Source organism: Frieseomelitta varia, unplaced genomic scaffold (assembly GCF_011392965.1).
Source record: "Frieseomelitta varia isolate USP_RPSP 00005682 unplaced genomic scaffold, Fvar_1.2 scaffold_754, whole genome shotgun sequence".
NCBI classification, from domain to species: domain Eukaryota; kingdom Metazoa; phylum Arthropoda; class Insecta; order Hymenoptera; family Apidae; genus Frieseomelitta; species Frieseomelitta varia.
The window spans coordinates 345,430-359,760 of NW_025110539.1; the positions used below are offsets into that span (position 1 = coordinate 345,430).

At 40.7% G+C, this 14,331-nt stretch overlaps 1 protein-coding gene across 2 annotated transcripts; it reads right to left on the minus strand.

Annotated features, from left to right (window-relative positions):
- Positions 1-330: 330 nt before the first annotated feature.
- On the minus strand, positions 331-6,278 carry LOC122535688. 2 transcript variants are annotated; one of them, XM_043667427.1, is made up of 6 exons: positions 5,951-6,278; positions 3,588-3,844; positions 2,718-2,981; positions 2,216-2,343; positions 1,847-2,012; positions 331-1,176 (listed from the first exon to the last, which is right to left on the minus strand). In XM_043667427.1, exons 2-6 carry the CDS (start codon positions 3,840-3,842, stop codon positions 781-783), a joined length of 1,209 nt encoding a protein of 402 aa, XP_043523362.1. In that variant the 5' UTR covers positions 3,843-3,844; positions 5,951-6,278; the 3' UTR covers positions 331-780. The 2 variants fall into 2 exon arrangements, with proteins under 2 accessions (XP_043523362.1, XP_043523363.1); XM_043667428.1 differs by lacking the exon at positions 5,951-6,278 and adding an exon at positions 5,367-5,726.
- Positions 6,279-14,331: the final 8,053 nt, after the last annotated feature.

Sequence of the window (14,331 nt, forward strand, 5' to 3'; positions counted from 1 at the left end):
GACAAATGAGTACCGCTGTAAGCTCGTTACCGTTAGTCGGAACGGCTTTAATTCGCATCAAACCGTGATTCTACAACCAACAACGTGATACCCAAATACGTGATATGCAGTTAGCTAACCCTTTCTTGCTTAACTAACCCTTTGCGGTTTAATATCGTTTAGCGAGAATCGTCGGCTCTGAAATTCTAAAGACCCGCCAGCCGAGAACAACGACAGCTCGATGGAACGTAGGAAAAAAAGAAGGAAATAATAAAGTCAAACGGCACGGTTGGACTTTAGAAAGATATTGCGTGTCATAGAATTAATTAAGAAATTAATTAAATTTTTTTCTCCGCGTTCAAAATTCATTTCCACCTCTCTTCTTTCCTTTCTCGTTGCCTCTGTCAAAGCCGCGTACACGTCAAGTTTAATTGCCCTTACAACAGACGTGGTAATACGTGGAAATGTTGCGAATTTAGAATATCACGCTTATTTGTACATTTAGATATTCGCTACGACAATTAGATTACGGACAATCGTGCACTCGCACGGAGTTTAAAATTTGCAAAGATATACGAGACGCGGATAATACTCGGAAGATATAATACTCTCAGACTCTTTGAATTAACTTTCCCAGAATTGTGAAAGTGCATTCGCGTGTCAGCGTATCGGTCTGCCGATGATAACGTAACGTTTGAATACTATCAGAAACGGTGAGAGTCAGCAGGAGGAGAAAAAAATATTTCATCGCAAAGGGTGGGTTCTAATTTCATAACCAAGCGCTATTTCGCGTGGAACTCGCTAATCTAGAAGGCCAGCTTCGTCGAATTTCTTTAGTCGCTTCAACATTATCTTCTGGAACGTCGGGCTCTTTAACCCGGGATTTTTGAACTCTTCTTTCACTACATCGTCGATGGTCTTCGCGTCATCCTTCTCGGTCAGAGCGAATGGCAGTATGTTCATCGACGACACCAACGCGTGGACGAGCCGTTCGTTCATGGACTTCTTTATCTCTTTCAAGGTAGGCGGTTGAGTTTTGCAATTGAGCCGTTTCATCGTGGCGGTTAGAGTTGTGATGTATTCTTCGAGCAGAGCCTCGCTACTGAGGCTGTCGTCGATTTCCTCGAAGACGCTCGTGTTGAACAAGTAGTGCAGGTCGATCGCCGGCGAACAGTAGAGGCAGAGCTGGAAATCCACCTGAAACACGCCGATCGAGTCCCCGATCGATGTAGCGACCGTTGGCGAATTGAATTGGAAATGAAATCTGCGCGACGCGCGACGAGCGACGAAAAGAAGCGTGCGGGAGGGGGAGGGACTCGTGTTTAGGAAATCATCGGCAGTCGAGGATTCGTGCTCGGTCCTCGTCGCGACAGACAGGTGGGCAATGTACCTAAACGCGATTCGAGTCGGATTTATTGCATTATTCATAATACACTGCCTTCCAGCGGCGGATATTCCGACCTCTTGATACGTTTCTTCTCTCGCGCGACAGATTTAAACGTTTTGGTGATTCGACAGTGACGTTCGAGTTACAAATGGGAATGATAAACGACATTGGCTGGCACTGCATTTTTATCACTGGAACCTAACCAACACGCCTGATCGAATGACCGGTTTGAAAATCTGATTTAAAATTCCGTATTCATTTTGTTACAATTTCGTTCGTTATGAAGATGGAAGTATACATAATTGTCTTTCTCTCGTCACTTAAAAGTTATTTCACACGCACTGTTTTTTACAATTAAATTGACAATTACCTTTGTGCTCGTCTTGTAAAAAAGAGGAACTTTACTTCGTAATTGGTCGTTACGGTAGGTCGTTACACATTAACATTCGCAATTTGTAATAAAAAATATTATTTACTTACGTAAAGATGCTCGACAGGCTTGTCATTTTTGTCGTATCGGAACAGCATGTTGTTGGTCCACGAGTCCCCATGATTTATGACGTTGAACTCGTCGTCTTTGCGTTTCATCACCTGGAGTTCCTCGTTAAATATCTTTTCGGCGAATTTCTTAATTTTGTCTGCATACCTAAAGCAATTTCGACGGTGTCACGATGGATGTGATTTCGACGGTGTAACAATTAATAGACTGTGGATTTTTATGCAATCGTGAGAAATTTAAGGCCGCGGTGTAAGAATACTTGTTACTAATACTTGGGTCTCATATGTTTCATATGAAATCGCATGAACATCCACAGTCTAACAACTGCATTGTATTTTCATTAGCTTTACTTTTTTCCGTTTGGCCATGTTTCTACTTCATTTGCAAGATTAGTAGCGCCAGCTTTAAAGAAGTCTACTAATTGTAAATTGTCTCTGTTGATCATTCCTCTCCAGTATAATGACTTTTGTTTCGGATCCTACGGAAGCACAAGATCGTTTATTGATATTTGCCATAGTTATTCTTAATTGCAAGACTTCTTAACGATTTTGAGTGTTCAGTAAATACTGAATTATACAATGAGAATATATTTTACAATTTTTAAATTTGATTGCGAGATAAAGGCAAATGCATAAAGACAATCATCCGTTCGTACTGTACTAAACATAAATACAAGAGACGCGCGTTTGATCGTTTTATTGAACACTTGAAAGTTTAATAGCGAATATGACGATAAGACTGCGGATTTTCATGCGTTTGTTTCCATCACGGGAGGTTCGATCTTTCTGGTTCGATTTGCATAAATATACGCAGTCCAATGATGATTTGTGGATTATGTCACGATCGTGTTACCTTCTCGCACACAGCGACTGAAGCTGCATGGAACCTGGCTAATCCTTGAATGGCCAGTGAGGCGTGTTCCTTATCGAGGCCAGTATGACGATTGGCCATACGAAAGTTCAAAGGAGCCAGATCCTCCATGATCAAGCACAGCGGTCGTTCCAGTTTTACGTAATAAGCCTGTGCACTCACGCGACAGCCCAGCAACTCGCTCATCTTCCGCAGCGTGTTCGTCATCATGAAGATTTCGGTCTCGAAGATTTGTGACTCCACGATCTTACAAAACGTTCAGAAACATCTGCTGTGAGATACGCAACAAGTCACCTATCTCTACGTTCTTCTCTTCTTTGTAAATGCAATTTTTCTAGATTCTACGGCCACAGTTTCAAACGGTGAAAACAACTTTACAAGAGTCGGACATTTTTCTTTTCTACGTGAATTTTTCTTTCATTGAATATCAAATAGATCTTACTAACGCATTATATTAGGGGTACCTGTACGTGATGATCGTTTTCCGATACTGTACAGAATTTTATTCTATTTAAAAGTTATAATACAGTTTTAAGTTATGTTACAATAACTGAGAAAATTATGACATTACTCGTCGGTACCCCTAACATTCCTTTATTTTCGTTTCTTTTTTAATTTACCATTTTAAATCATTCGAATATATCACGATCAAAGAATATTTAAAAATATCACCATTTTTTCACTAATTTCCTCGTAACACTATCTAAGAATTAACATACGAGACAAATTTGCCCCCCTGTGAGTGTCTCCACTCCTGAGAAAACGAAAATCTCGGCTAAACGTCCGAGAGATCTTTCTCTAGTCCCTAGAAAATCGATAGGAAAGTTGACTATAGTCGGTATAACTATTTACCAAGTCCTTTCGCGCCCCTTCGACTATCGGCTCGAACTTGAACAAAAGCGACTTCTTCTCGGTGACCTTAGCTGTGCCCTGTTTCCGCGTGAACTCCGCCACCACTCTCACCATGTCGCTGGTGTAATTGTCGCCCTTGTTGGTGGCAGGTTTCGCAGATATATCGATCACTTTTATGGTGCTGTCGACCTCGGCCAATTGTATCACTTTCTCGGTGAAATCGTTGTTCAGCCATGTCACTGTCTCGTAGGCCATTTCTGAAATTGCAATTCGAATTGGAGAATATCCACTCGGCGGGGATCATTGTCCTCGGCAGCGCGGAAACGATTTCTTTACACAGAAACTTATTGTTCACGGCCTTCTTTCCTACCCCGCTTCTTCCGATCTTTGCAATCTTTTTGTTCCGGGTTACGTTCGTCTCTTCTCTCTCTCTCTCTCTCTCTCTCTCTCTCTCTCTCTCTCTCTCTCTCTCTCTCTCTCTCTCTCTCTCTCTCTCTCTCTCGACTATACACGACTCTCGATATTCGCAAGGATCGGTTTCTCGCGTTCGTAGATGGCGGTTTCAATTAAAAATGCAATGGAACGGAGGCGTCTCCTTTTCATGTTTTCATTCATGTTTTCTTCTTTCGGCAGTTGCCACGCGAACGCAGCACGTTTCACTGTGCGGACAGATCCCATCGGAACGCGATCGAACCGTGGTGTTTTAAGGAAATTTACGACTGGTCTCTCTGGAATGCACGTAACAAAGGAACGCGCGTCCCCTCTTTTTTCCCTTCCCCTCGTCAATCGTTTTATTTTCTTTCCCTGAACACGACGGTCGTTCCCGAAGGACTGGAGAAACTTTCGGCGCTCGGGTTCGCCGACGTTTTCGGAAAGATTTAAATCAGAGCCAGAGTGGAGTTACGCACGGGTAACAGAAGCTTTCAAACTCGTTAGTTGGCGAAATTCACGCTAATTTTTAGAAAATATTACGCCACGGCGCGAAAGCGTATTTCGCATTAACCGGCCTGATGTACGAAACTTGTGAGATTGAAGTACAAGAGGAAAACATTTGTAACGCGTACAAACTCTCGTTCGTACATTTTAAAATGATTCGAACATTCAGTGGTACATCAGGCCGATTCGTCGTTTTTGGTACACTTTTGGTACTTGATCACAACTTCCATCGATTGAAAACAGAAACGACACGAACAAAGAGCGAACATCTAACGTTCTATCGTCATCGTAATATTATTCGACATTTCTTATCGATGATTGATTCGTCTTGTTTGAATCTTCTCGTTACTTCTGTAGCAAAGTAATCTGGAAAAAACTCTTGATGACGATCGTGGCAGTCGTGTTAATAATTCATGGCGAGTGAGCGTGTACTGGCCTTTCAGTTTCAACCGATCGCGCGTGCTCGTATGAAAATTCGTAGCGAGAAGATAAGATAAAGAAACGAAACGTTGTACGCGTTGACGAATTGCTTTGGGATTGATCGACCGCGAGAAAGAAACAGAAGAAAGATTGAAAATAACTGTGCCGCTATTCGAGGTTATCGAACGCTTTTTAGATCACGCGAGGGCACTTAATACGAATCGTACAGTTGATTATGTTCCTCGCGGAGAGGAACGAAGAAATCGAGGGCAGACTCGGTTATGATCGTGCCTCTTTTAGAAATCCGGTTCTCGCCCCGCCCCCTTCCCTCTTTCTCCCGCGCGTTTCGCAGCGTTTACGCGCGCATTAATTTGTCGAAACCGTTTATTGTTGACGATGATTTGCTCTCTAAATACCCGATACCTTGAAATATACGTATGATATAGTCGAACGACGCGGCAAAATTAGCCAGCCTGACAATTCGTCAGCCAGCTGGTGATGCACGAGCGTTTGCACGCCCATCGAGAGCGTAACATAATCACACGACGCGCAATTGCAACGAGAAGCAAACTATCCTCATTTCCGAGGTCCCATTGCGCACGAGGCTCGGATCGCTTCGAATTGCCAGGTCGCCGACGAAGTCGACGGGAAATCCCAATCACTCGCTCGGCGGTTGGATCGAAATTTTTTTCCCATCCTCGTTCGAAACGCTGATGTCATCTTTCACTGATTGCGTTACGCAAAAATATTACATACTCGCGAGGCAAGGTCGAAGAGAACGGAGAGAACAGGCGCAGAGACTGGTGATACACTCTCGTCTTTTTCTCGTCAATTTGTTCTTTCTTTTTTCTCTTTTTTTTTTTTTCTTTTTCTTTTTCGGTCGTATCTCGCACGAACGCACGAACGCACGAACGCGTTTATTTACGAGTACGCGGTCGTCGTAGCACAGCGGAGCACACACCGGTAATGGGGGAAGAGAAAGGGCCAGAGATTCGACGGGTACTAACCTGCGAGATGTTATCGAACGAAACCGATTTAAGGAACGTGCACGAAATAATAATAATCACTTCACTCTGCCTCCGTGAACGTCTGATACGGAGTGAGGCACACGGAATAGACGTGTCATGTTTTATACGGACGGCCGCGCATTATTTATACTCCAATCAGAGCCTTCCCGGACCGTGAACGTCACCTATTGTTAATACCATCCGATAACAATCGAACTGAAATGTCACCATATTCGTCGATTTCCTCCTTCGCGTTATCATGTATATTTTCTGAGAGATTACACGATTTTTCTGTTACACAGTGATAATCAGTAAGCGATCGTAGAAGTTATCCGAATGACAGGCGTATTCAGTCTGCAGCTGAATCGTTATCTGCCTTGTGCCTCTTGCAATTAGTCCTTGTATCCTACCGGGTGATAACGCGTATCGTAAGCAAATTATCAGAGAGCAAACAGTTATAGACGAGAATATTTTCTACGATTGCGTACGTTTCCGTGATGTACAAAACATTTCGTGGAATATTTTCAGATTTCGTTGAAAAACTATCGTGATCACATTGGTCAAATTTCAGAGCAATTGGGAAGTGTGTACGCGGAGGTTGCTAGATATTTATCGAGTGGGAAATTTAAAAAGCAAATAAAAGTGTGAATAATTCGTAATTTATCAAGAAAAATTCTACAGATACGCTTATAATGTAACAAGTTTTTTTATTGACAGTTTCTTACCACTCATAGATAATTATCAGCTTTAAAATTTTTTTCTCGTTCGCCGCTCTCTGTGATAAATGTTAGATTATTTTCGAACAAATATATTCTCTGCACTGAAAATTGACTAATTGCGAGCATGGAATGGTTTCAAGGTTGACGTAGCTGTGAAACTACTCGTGTCTCATGACAGCGTCAGTTAGTAGACTCTGGATCTGTGTACAGATATAATTTGAAAGATGGAATTGCGGTGGAAAAATTATTTCACACTCTCAACCCATCGCTTGAATTTCCAATCTTCTAGATTAATTTCTTTATTTACAAATTCGTCTCAATCGTCGCGACTGACATCTGCAAGAATCATTATCTAACTGAAACAAAGTACACCTTGTACTTATAAATATTTTTAAATGTTGAGAGTTCTCTCGAACGCGAGCCAGTTTTCTCGTAGCCACGCGAAAGAAAGCTACGAGAATCTCGTAAGCCTGTCTCGTGTAAACGTACGTCGCGTATAAAAGTAGATTTTAGACAGATCGCTCGTATTTCGCTGCTGCGAAATGACAGTGGAACCCAGCGCAACGTTGAACTTCAAGAACTGCAGCTCGTGTCATTTCAATGCAGCTGAAATCGTTGCTACGGCGTGGCCTCTATTCTCTCGCATTGTTTTCTCGATTCAAATGGATCAATTATAAAGCGTACGATAAATTACACATTATTTTCGCCGCCTTGAGATTCGCCACGAGGTTCATTCTTCGTATTCATTCAGCGTACGATTTATAGACTTTATGCTAAAGGTTGCCGCTATTTAAATCAGTCTAATGTATTTAAATCACCATTCATAATTACTTATGCGAGTCGTGTCTATTTGTGTTGCGTAGTTTTCATAGTTTAGATACACGTCTCGTGTTCGATTCTCAAGAAACGAACGTTTCATCTCAATCAGTTTGTTTGTTATAAATATGAATTTGATATTAATGACAAATTTACGTAATATTTCTTTCTTTTTTTTTTGTGTCTGATCAATTTTGAATGAGCTTCAAATTACAAATATAGTTGCAAGTATTGATAAATGTTTTCGCGCAATATTACCAATAACGCGTCAAGTCAGAGAATCGTTCCCTCTGCTATCGGCGGTTTTCCAGAAAATTATATCAATCGTGTTCAATACTGCATGTTCAATTGATACCATCATCCGTCTGATCGACGAGATTATATTAATCATAAATTTAGACGAGACTTTTGTTTATCAGTAAAAAGACTTGTACAAATAACATTTCAAATGTATAATTACACCCAAGTGCTGAACACAAGCAAATTATTAAAACAAATAACAAATTAAATAACAATCGACTTAGTGAAATATGTATTTCAGTAATTTCCACGCATCAACCGTGTCCTTCCGAGTGTGTTTCGCAACCGAGTCACACAGTAACGCGTCTCACCATGTTTCTTATCTTGCATATTTATAAACTAGATTGCAACTTTTTGCAACTTTTATTACTTTATATAATCACGAACAAAGAGATCGGGTTTTGCTGTATAGAACTTTATACGCACACTGCGTGTTCTCGATAATTTTCCACGAGGGCTAATGACGCGAGTAATCGTAACTTTCGATCGTAAATTTTAATACAATCGTAATTTAATACTAAACATCATTCGCGCGCTATCTTTATTGATCGAGTTAATTAGCGCGGCTGCTGCTGACCGGTCAGTACACCGATTGAAACGAACCGTTTAGGATAAATGTTACATCATCGAGAAGACAAAATTCGAGAGGCAGCGGAGCAATTCGGATCGCGGAGATGACAGGTTCGCGTCTCGAGACGGTGTCAGCGTTACCGAATCGATACTCGCACGCGAACTTGAAAACCGTTTACGTAACGGCGGCACGTTGATTGTGCCGGTTAGGTTGAAGGAAGTCAATTGGTACTGTGTTATGAAAGCCACCTCGGATAATCGTAGGGTTCACGGCGGTTGTTGCAATTCACTGCCTCCATTATCGTCGTCACGGATAGTACTATGCGATAAGCTTGATAATGGCAAATGACCGTGCGAAACTTAATTCGATAATATCGACGAGATCGATGAAGAACACACTCTTCACAAATCTCGAAGATGGTTGCACCACATGGGATTGCGCAATCGCGCGAAACTTCCTCATTTTTAGGTGTAACCGGCTACTGATCATTTATCTGCAACAGAGTGTGTACCTTGATAAGATAAACACTCGAGTTGGCAGAGTGGTAGTAACGTAATATTGCGTAAGGGTTAATATTACGAAGTAATATTGCGTTGTTTCACGGAACGAAATTAATTAACTTGTAACTCGCTTCAGAAATTTTTTCCAATCGGATGCAGCACGATGAAATCGTCACGTTCAATTCGAAGATATACTGATATCAACGATCAGATATAATTTTGTTTGCAATGAAATGATAAATCGCCTCGAAGCAAAGATCGGAATCGATATCCAAACAAAGAAGCAATTCGTATTCTTCGGTTAACAGATTGAAGGCGCGTGGTCGCTTGTTTCGCAATTTCATTAATACGAGATCGGGGTCATAGTCTGTTCGTTATCAGGCTTAATTTGTCAACGCACGTGACGAACGAATCGGTGGAAACTGTCGTTTAATTATTGGTCGAGGAAAACGATAGAAGAAGGCGCGCGAATAGAATTTTATAGGCGTCTCTCATCCATAATCTCCGGCTCTGTATAGGAAGCAGATTGTACTTGCAGCGCACGTGATACGGCGCATACACTACGGCCCCGCGCGTGTAGTTTTATTCCTGTTCGTTTTAATCGTTCCGAAGGAAACGATTTGCCGATAAGGGCGAATGCATTCGAAATCGCGTAACAGGCGCGTGACCAAAATTATACAGCCGCGCGTAATTCTAGAATTCTAGCACGTTCCAATCGCAATCCGGCCGATTTATTTACATGAGCCGATTAAATAGAGCCGTCCACTAGTTTTCAATTAGATTATTCAACGATCACTCGCCGCAAATCGCGCCGATCTCACCCCGACGTGATCGTCGAAAATTCCAATTACAACCGGCCGATACTCGATATATTGGATTGATCAAAAAGTGACACAGTGTTCCTACGATAGATGGAACGATTCTTCATATTTCAAGCTTGTAACATTCCAGTTTTGAAGAAAATCGGTGGCGCAAGTCAATTGGATTCCGTGCGAGCTATCGAACTATAGCGGTTTTAAATAAAACCTCGAATTCTACAATTGCATAAATTGCATAGTTAATGCTTTTGTTTATACACGGCATATTTTTATGGTATATACGATTTCAACTCAAAGACCGATGTCACAAGAACTTGTATTTTTGCAATCACGATTTTGTTTATTCTCGAAATATTAAGAGTGGTCTTCAAATACGACGTGTAAATTTTATTTTCAAAATAATTGCCGAGATAAAATACGTTCCGTCGAGTCGAGGTACTTTTTTAAAAGAAAATGCTAAGAAGATATAAAACTCAAGGCGTTTAAAAGAACGATCGCCTTCGGTTATGTAACGCAAAAATTACTTTGTCGTGAGCTGAGTGAGTTCTTCAAACATTCCGAGTTCGTGACTTGCAAATGTTTTACTCGTCGAGATTTACTACAACATGGACAATAATGTGTGACAAAGGAAATATTAACTCGGGCCTTATGAGGAATTAGATAGTATGATCACGTAAAGAGAATATTTTCGAGAACCAATATTTGCATTGAAACGCAAATTCCTCGGTAGAATATTCTTGCTGGTGCGCGTGTACGATTATAATTTATGATTTCTTCGGTACAATAAATCACGGATCTGTCGTCGTCGTTAGGTAATACGTCATGATCCACGAGTTGTTGTTAGTTCAATGAAATCGACCTTGAGATTATGCTACACACACAGGCACGTAACGTAAATCTTTTCATCGCTTATTCGAAGACGAAATTGCAGTTGAATTTTTGTTGCAACGAAGATCGAAGTCTTTAGTGTCTGATGATTACAGCTGTCTTCCTCTGTTCAGTGTCTGTAGTGTTCAATGAAATTTTGATCGATATTGAAACGTTCTCTTGCGAGATGTGGAATATATAGAAATCTTATTTCATGATCATGCGTTGCGTAAAATACTTTCGAATACTCGTTTGACGTCTCTACATCACGGAAAAATTAATTAACTTCTTGTGAAAATGTTTCCTGTGAAATTAGCATTAATATTTATAGCAAGCTATTCGTGCTATGTAAATTTGTTCTAATGCGATAAATATCTTTTAAATTTCTATTTTAGTATTTCCATCTTATCTCTATTTAATTATTTACATAGGGTGGGCCAATAATCACTTCCTAAAATAAATCTGTAATTTTTATATTATATAGTTTAAAAAAATGTTTCTTCTTTTTACAGATTAAGGTACATTATTTTGAAATTAATGAAATTAGTGTTTTAGTTTAATTTAATTAGTGAAAATAGGCAAGAAGGAACGTTTGGCCCACTCGATATTAGTATTGTACGTTAACCAGGGTCAGAGAAAAAAAATTTACATCTGGTTCGCTTGATGCAAGCGTTGCGCTGAGTTATAATTTGGACTCGTTGAAAAATTACACTGCCGTGTATAGAAGTGAATTTATCGATATCACCATGCCTTTGCACGGCGCGGTACATACGATAAGTTTGAAAAATCGACCGAGCGATTCTTGGAAGCACTTTTGTTCTTACTTTATTCGAGAGGATAATCCAGTTCCCGTGATATCGTGAAATCGGGACATCAATACCATCCAGTTTGGTATTATTGTATTGGAAAGATAGATTTTGAGATCAAATATGTATTTGATTACGGGAGGATATTGCTGCGAAGGGAAGAAGGCTCGTAATATATCGATAATGACGTGAAATTTCATATTGAACTATATATGTATGTATTGTATCATCAAATTCGAACGTAAATGTATGTACATTAATACCAGATAAAACCAGATGTCTGATTATTCGAGATGACTTGAGAATTTGAAAAAAGGGGGAAAAAAACAGAGGCATTACTACTGCGTCTTAGACATATGATGAATGTCAATATCTCGAGTGCAGTGCAGAAAAAGAAACTTCACCGACACGATACATATCACGACGAAGGAGAAAATGAGAAGTTTGATTATACGCAATGACTCGGGAATAAAAAAAAAAAAAAAAAAAAAAACGGCGAGTCATCAAAACACATTGACGATAATACGGCTATTAGTTCATGTATTATTATCTACAAACGCAGCGACGAATGTGTCCGTAGGCGTGTAAATTATTTTAAGTACGTTTTTATCAAAACTCGCAAGGCTTTATTCAACAGTGCGATACTACTAATTTTTACTACGAGAGATAAACGCTTTCACGGTACGTGTACGTGTCTTCACAGAAAATCGTTCCCAACGATAATGAACTAAATACCACGCGTTATCAGTAGCACAAGGCAGTATTATTACCAAATAAGTCCAAGAAAAAAAGTTTCAAGCCGTCTCTTTCCAACGAGTATCTCGTCTTTCTGCGTACGGGAAGTTTACGGGGAATTCATTAGCTATCATAAGAAGGTACCGTGCACGAAAGGATCGTTTTCAAGGAATACAGAGTCGTCTTACTACCAGGAACCAGTGAAAGGAGCATTCTTGTTGGCTCGAAGCGCAATACCAGCACGCGTTACGGTTCGCGAAAGTATTTTGTAACATTCTATCTCTTTCTCTCGCTACTGGATGGTAACTGCGTGGGAATAAACGTTTACTGTTATCGCGATTATCGAACGCGCGAGATGCTGAGACGGTCCACCGGCTGGCAGAAGAAAGCTCGGGAATCGGTCCGGGGTTACGTTCGAACATCGACGTTCAAATATCAATAAAAGCGGCTGCTAAGTCGCGGCGAAACGTGCGACGCGATTGCAAGCACTTGGCTTGAATACAGTCGTTACGTTCTCCATCCCTGTGAAAGGCGTGCTAGGCGTGTTCATCCCCATTTCGCGCAGACGTCCCTTCCGAGTTTTCTTCTTCGTCGGTCGTCGGTCCTCCTCTCGGTGCTCCCCGGAGGCGTACTCGGTCCGTTTGCTGCTCGTTCGAGACAATCGTACGACGAGACGAGAGATGCCAGGGTCTCCCTCTCGGAGACCGGACCGACCTTTTTACTACCGATTGTAGTTTGAATTTCGCGGAGAAGGGACGAATCGCGTTTAATCGCCTTCAGCGACTAGATTTGCACAGACAAGAACCATCGGTCAAGCCACTTCGCCTCGGCTAGTTTTTACAACTGGAAGATTCAGAGCAATGTTTTCCCTTTGACGCTTTAAACCCATTCAGTTAGTGAGGATTTACGTTGCATTGAGAAAGATTGCCGATCTTTGTGCTCCCATAACTTTCGCGCGAGGAAATCGCAATATCGCAGCTGGTCTCTTTCTAAAGGGCGATTCCTTCATTTTCGTATCTTAGACTTTCGTATCCTGGTGTTTTCAAAGATTCTTCGTTGCAATAAAAATGTGACTGATGTTGCTTTTTCTCCGTTTAACTAAATTGAGACTCCTGATTGGAATGAGAGGAAAAGGAGGAAGTAAGATCAGGGAAAATGTGAAAATTACGTTCTTTCTTCACTTTACGATTGAAGAAGAATTTTCTCGACGCTAGATGAAGAGACACGTGCCGTTCAGACAGGGATACAATTGATAAGATAAATGATATTTTGACACCTTTGTTTGTCAGATTACAGAGATTAAACGTGACAATACAAGTTTAACTAATAATCGTATGCGGGTTTTACAATTGCTTCATTGTAAAAGGATGAACAACGTGACTTTACTATTCTGTTGTATTTTTTCGCTAAATTATGAAGTCAAGTTGCTATCTTCGTAATGCAATAGAATACTGTGACCTTTAAAGGCAGTATGCAGGAAAGACAGAAACTCGCCAATGACCAGCAAATTGTACATAAAAGTAATTGCAAAAATAAATAGATATAGATAAGATAATCGCTGTTCACGATTGTTCTGTAATTAAACAACAATAAATGGATAAGAGACTTGTGAAAATTATTTCTCGATACGGAGAAGCCTGATAAGAGAGATTTTAAGATTATCAACTCCATCGGCAAATTTTCAATCAGAACACTTTAGCTTTCTAATAATTGAAAGGAAGAATTATACTTGTAAATATCGTTACCATATTTTTATCGCGTTTTATCTGTTTGGTTGTATTGTAGTCTTAGATTGCATCTATTTTTAGTTTACATTCTATAATCGTTCGGTTGTTCTTCGCCACGCGCCAGATAATATTGAGAAGTTCGGCAACTTATTATATAAGCATTTGGATGGAACGCGTGTAGAGCAACGCCTTGAAAATTTTCCAAGTGATCGCCTGCTATGATATTCGACCCTTGTCAGGATACTTTATTTAAGAAATCCGCCTTTTGTCGTTATCGTTGCTGCGCCCTCGTTCAGCAAGTTAATCCAATCAACCACCCCCCCCCCCCCTCTCGTGCCGGGTCTGCAAAATTTCCAGTCGATGTCAGTGAAAGAACAGAAGCCTCGCCCGGAAGTGTAGGGCTGGCTCGACCTCTCGTGCCACTCAATTTCACGTTCTTTATCTTACTTATCGCGGTGTGTGTATGTGTGTGTCTTTCCCAAATAATAGGAATCGGTAACATGTCTGTTGGGGGAGAGTGTT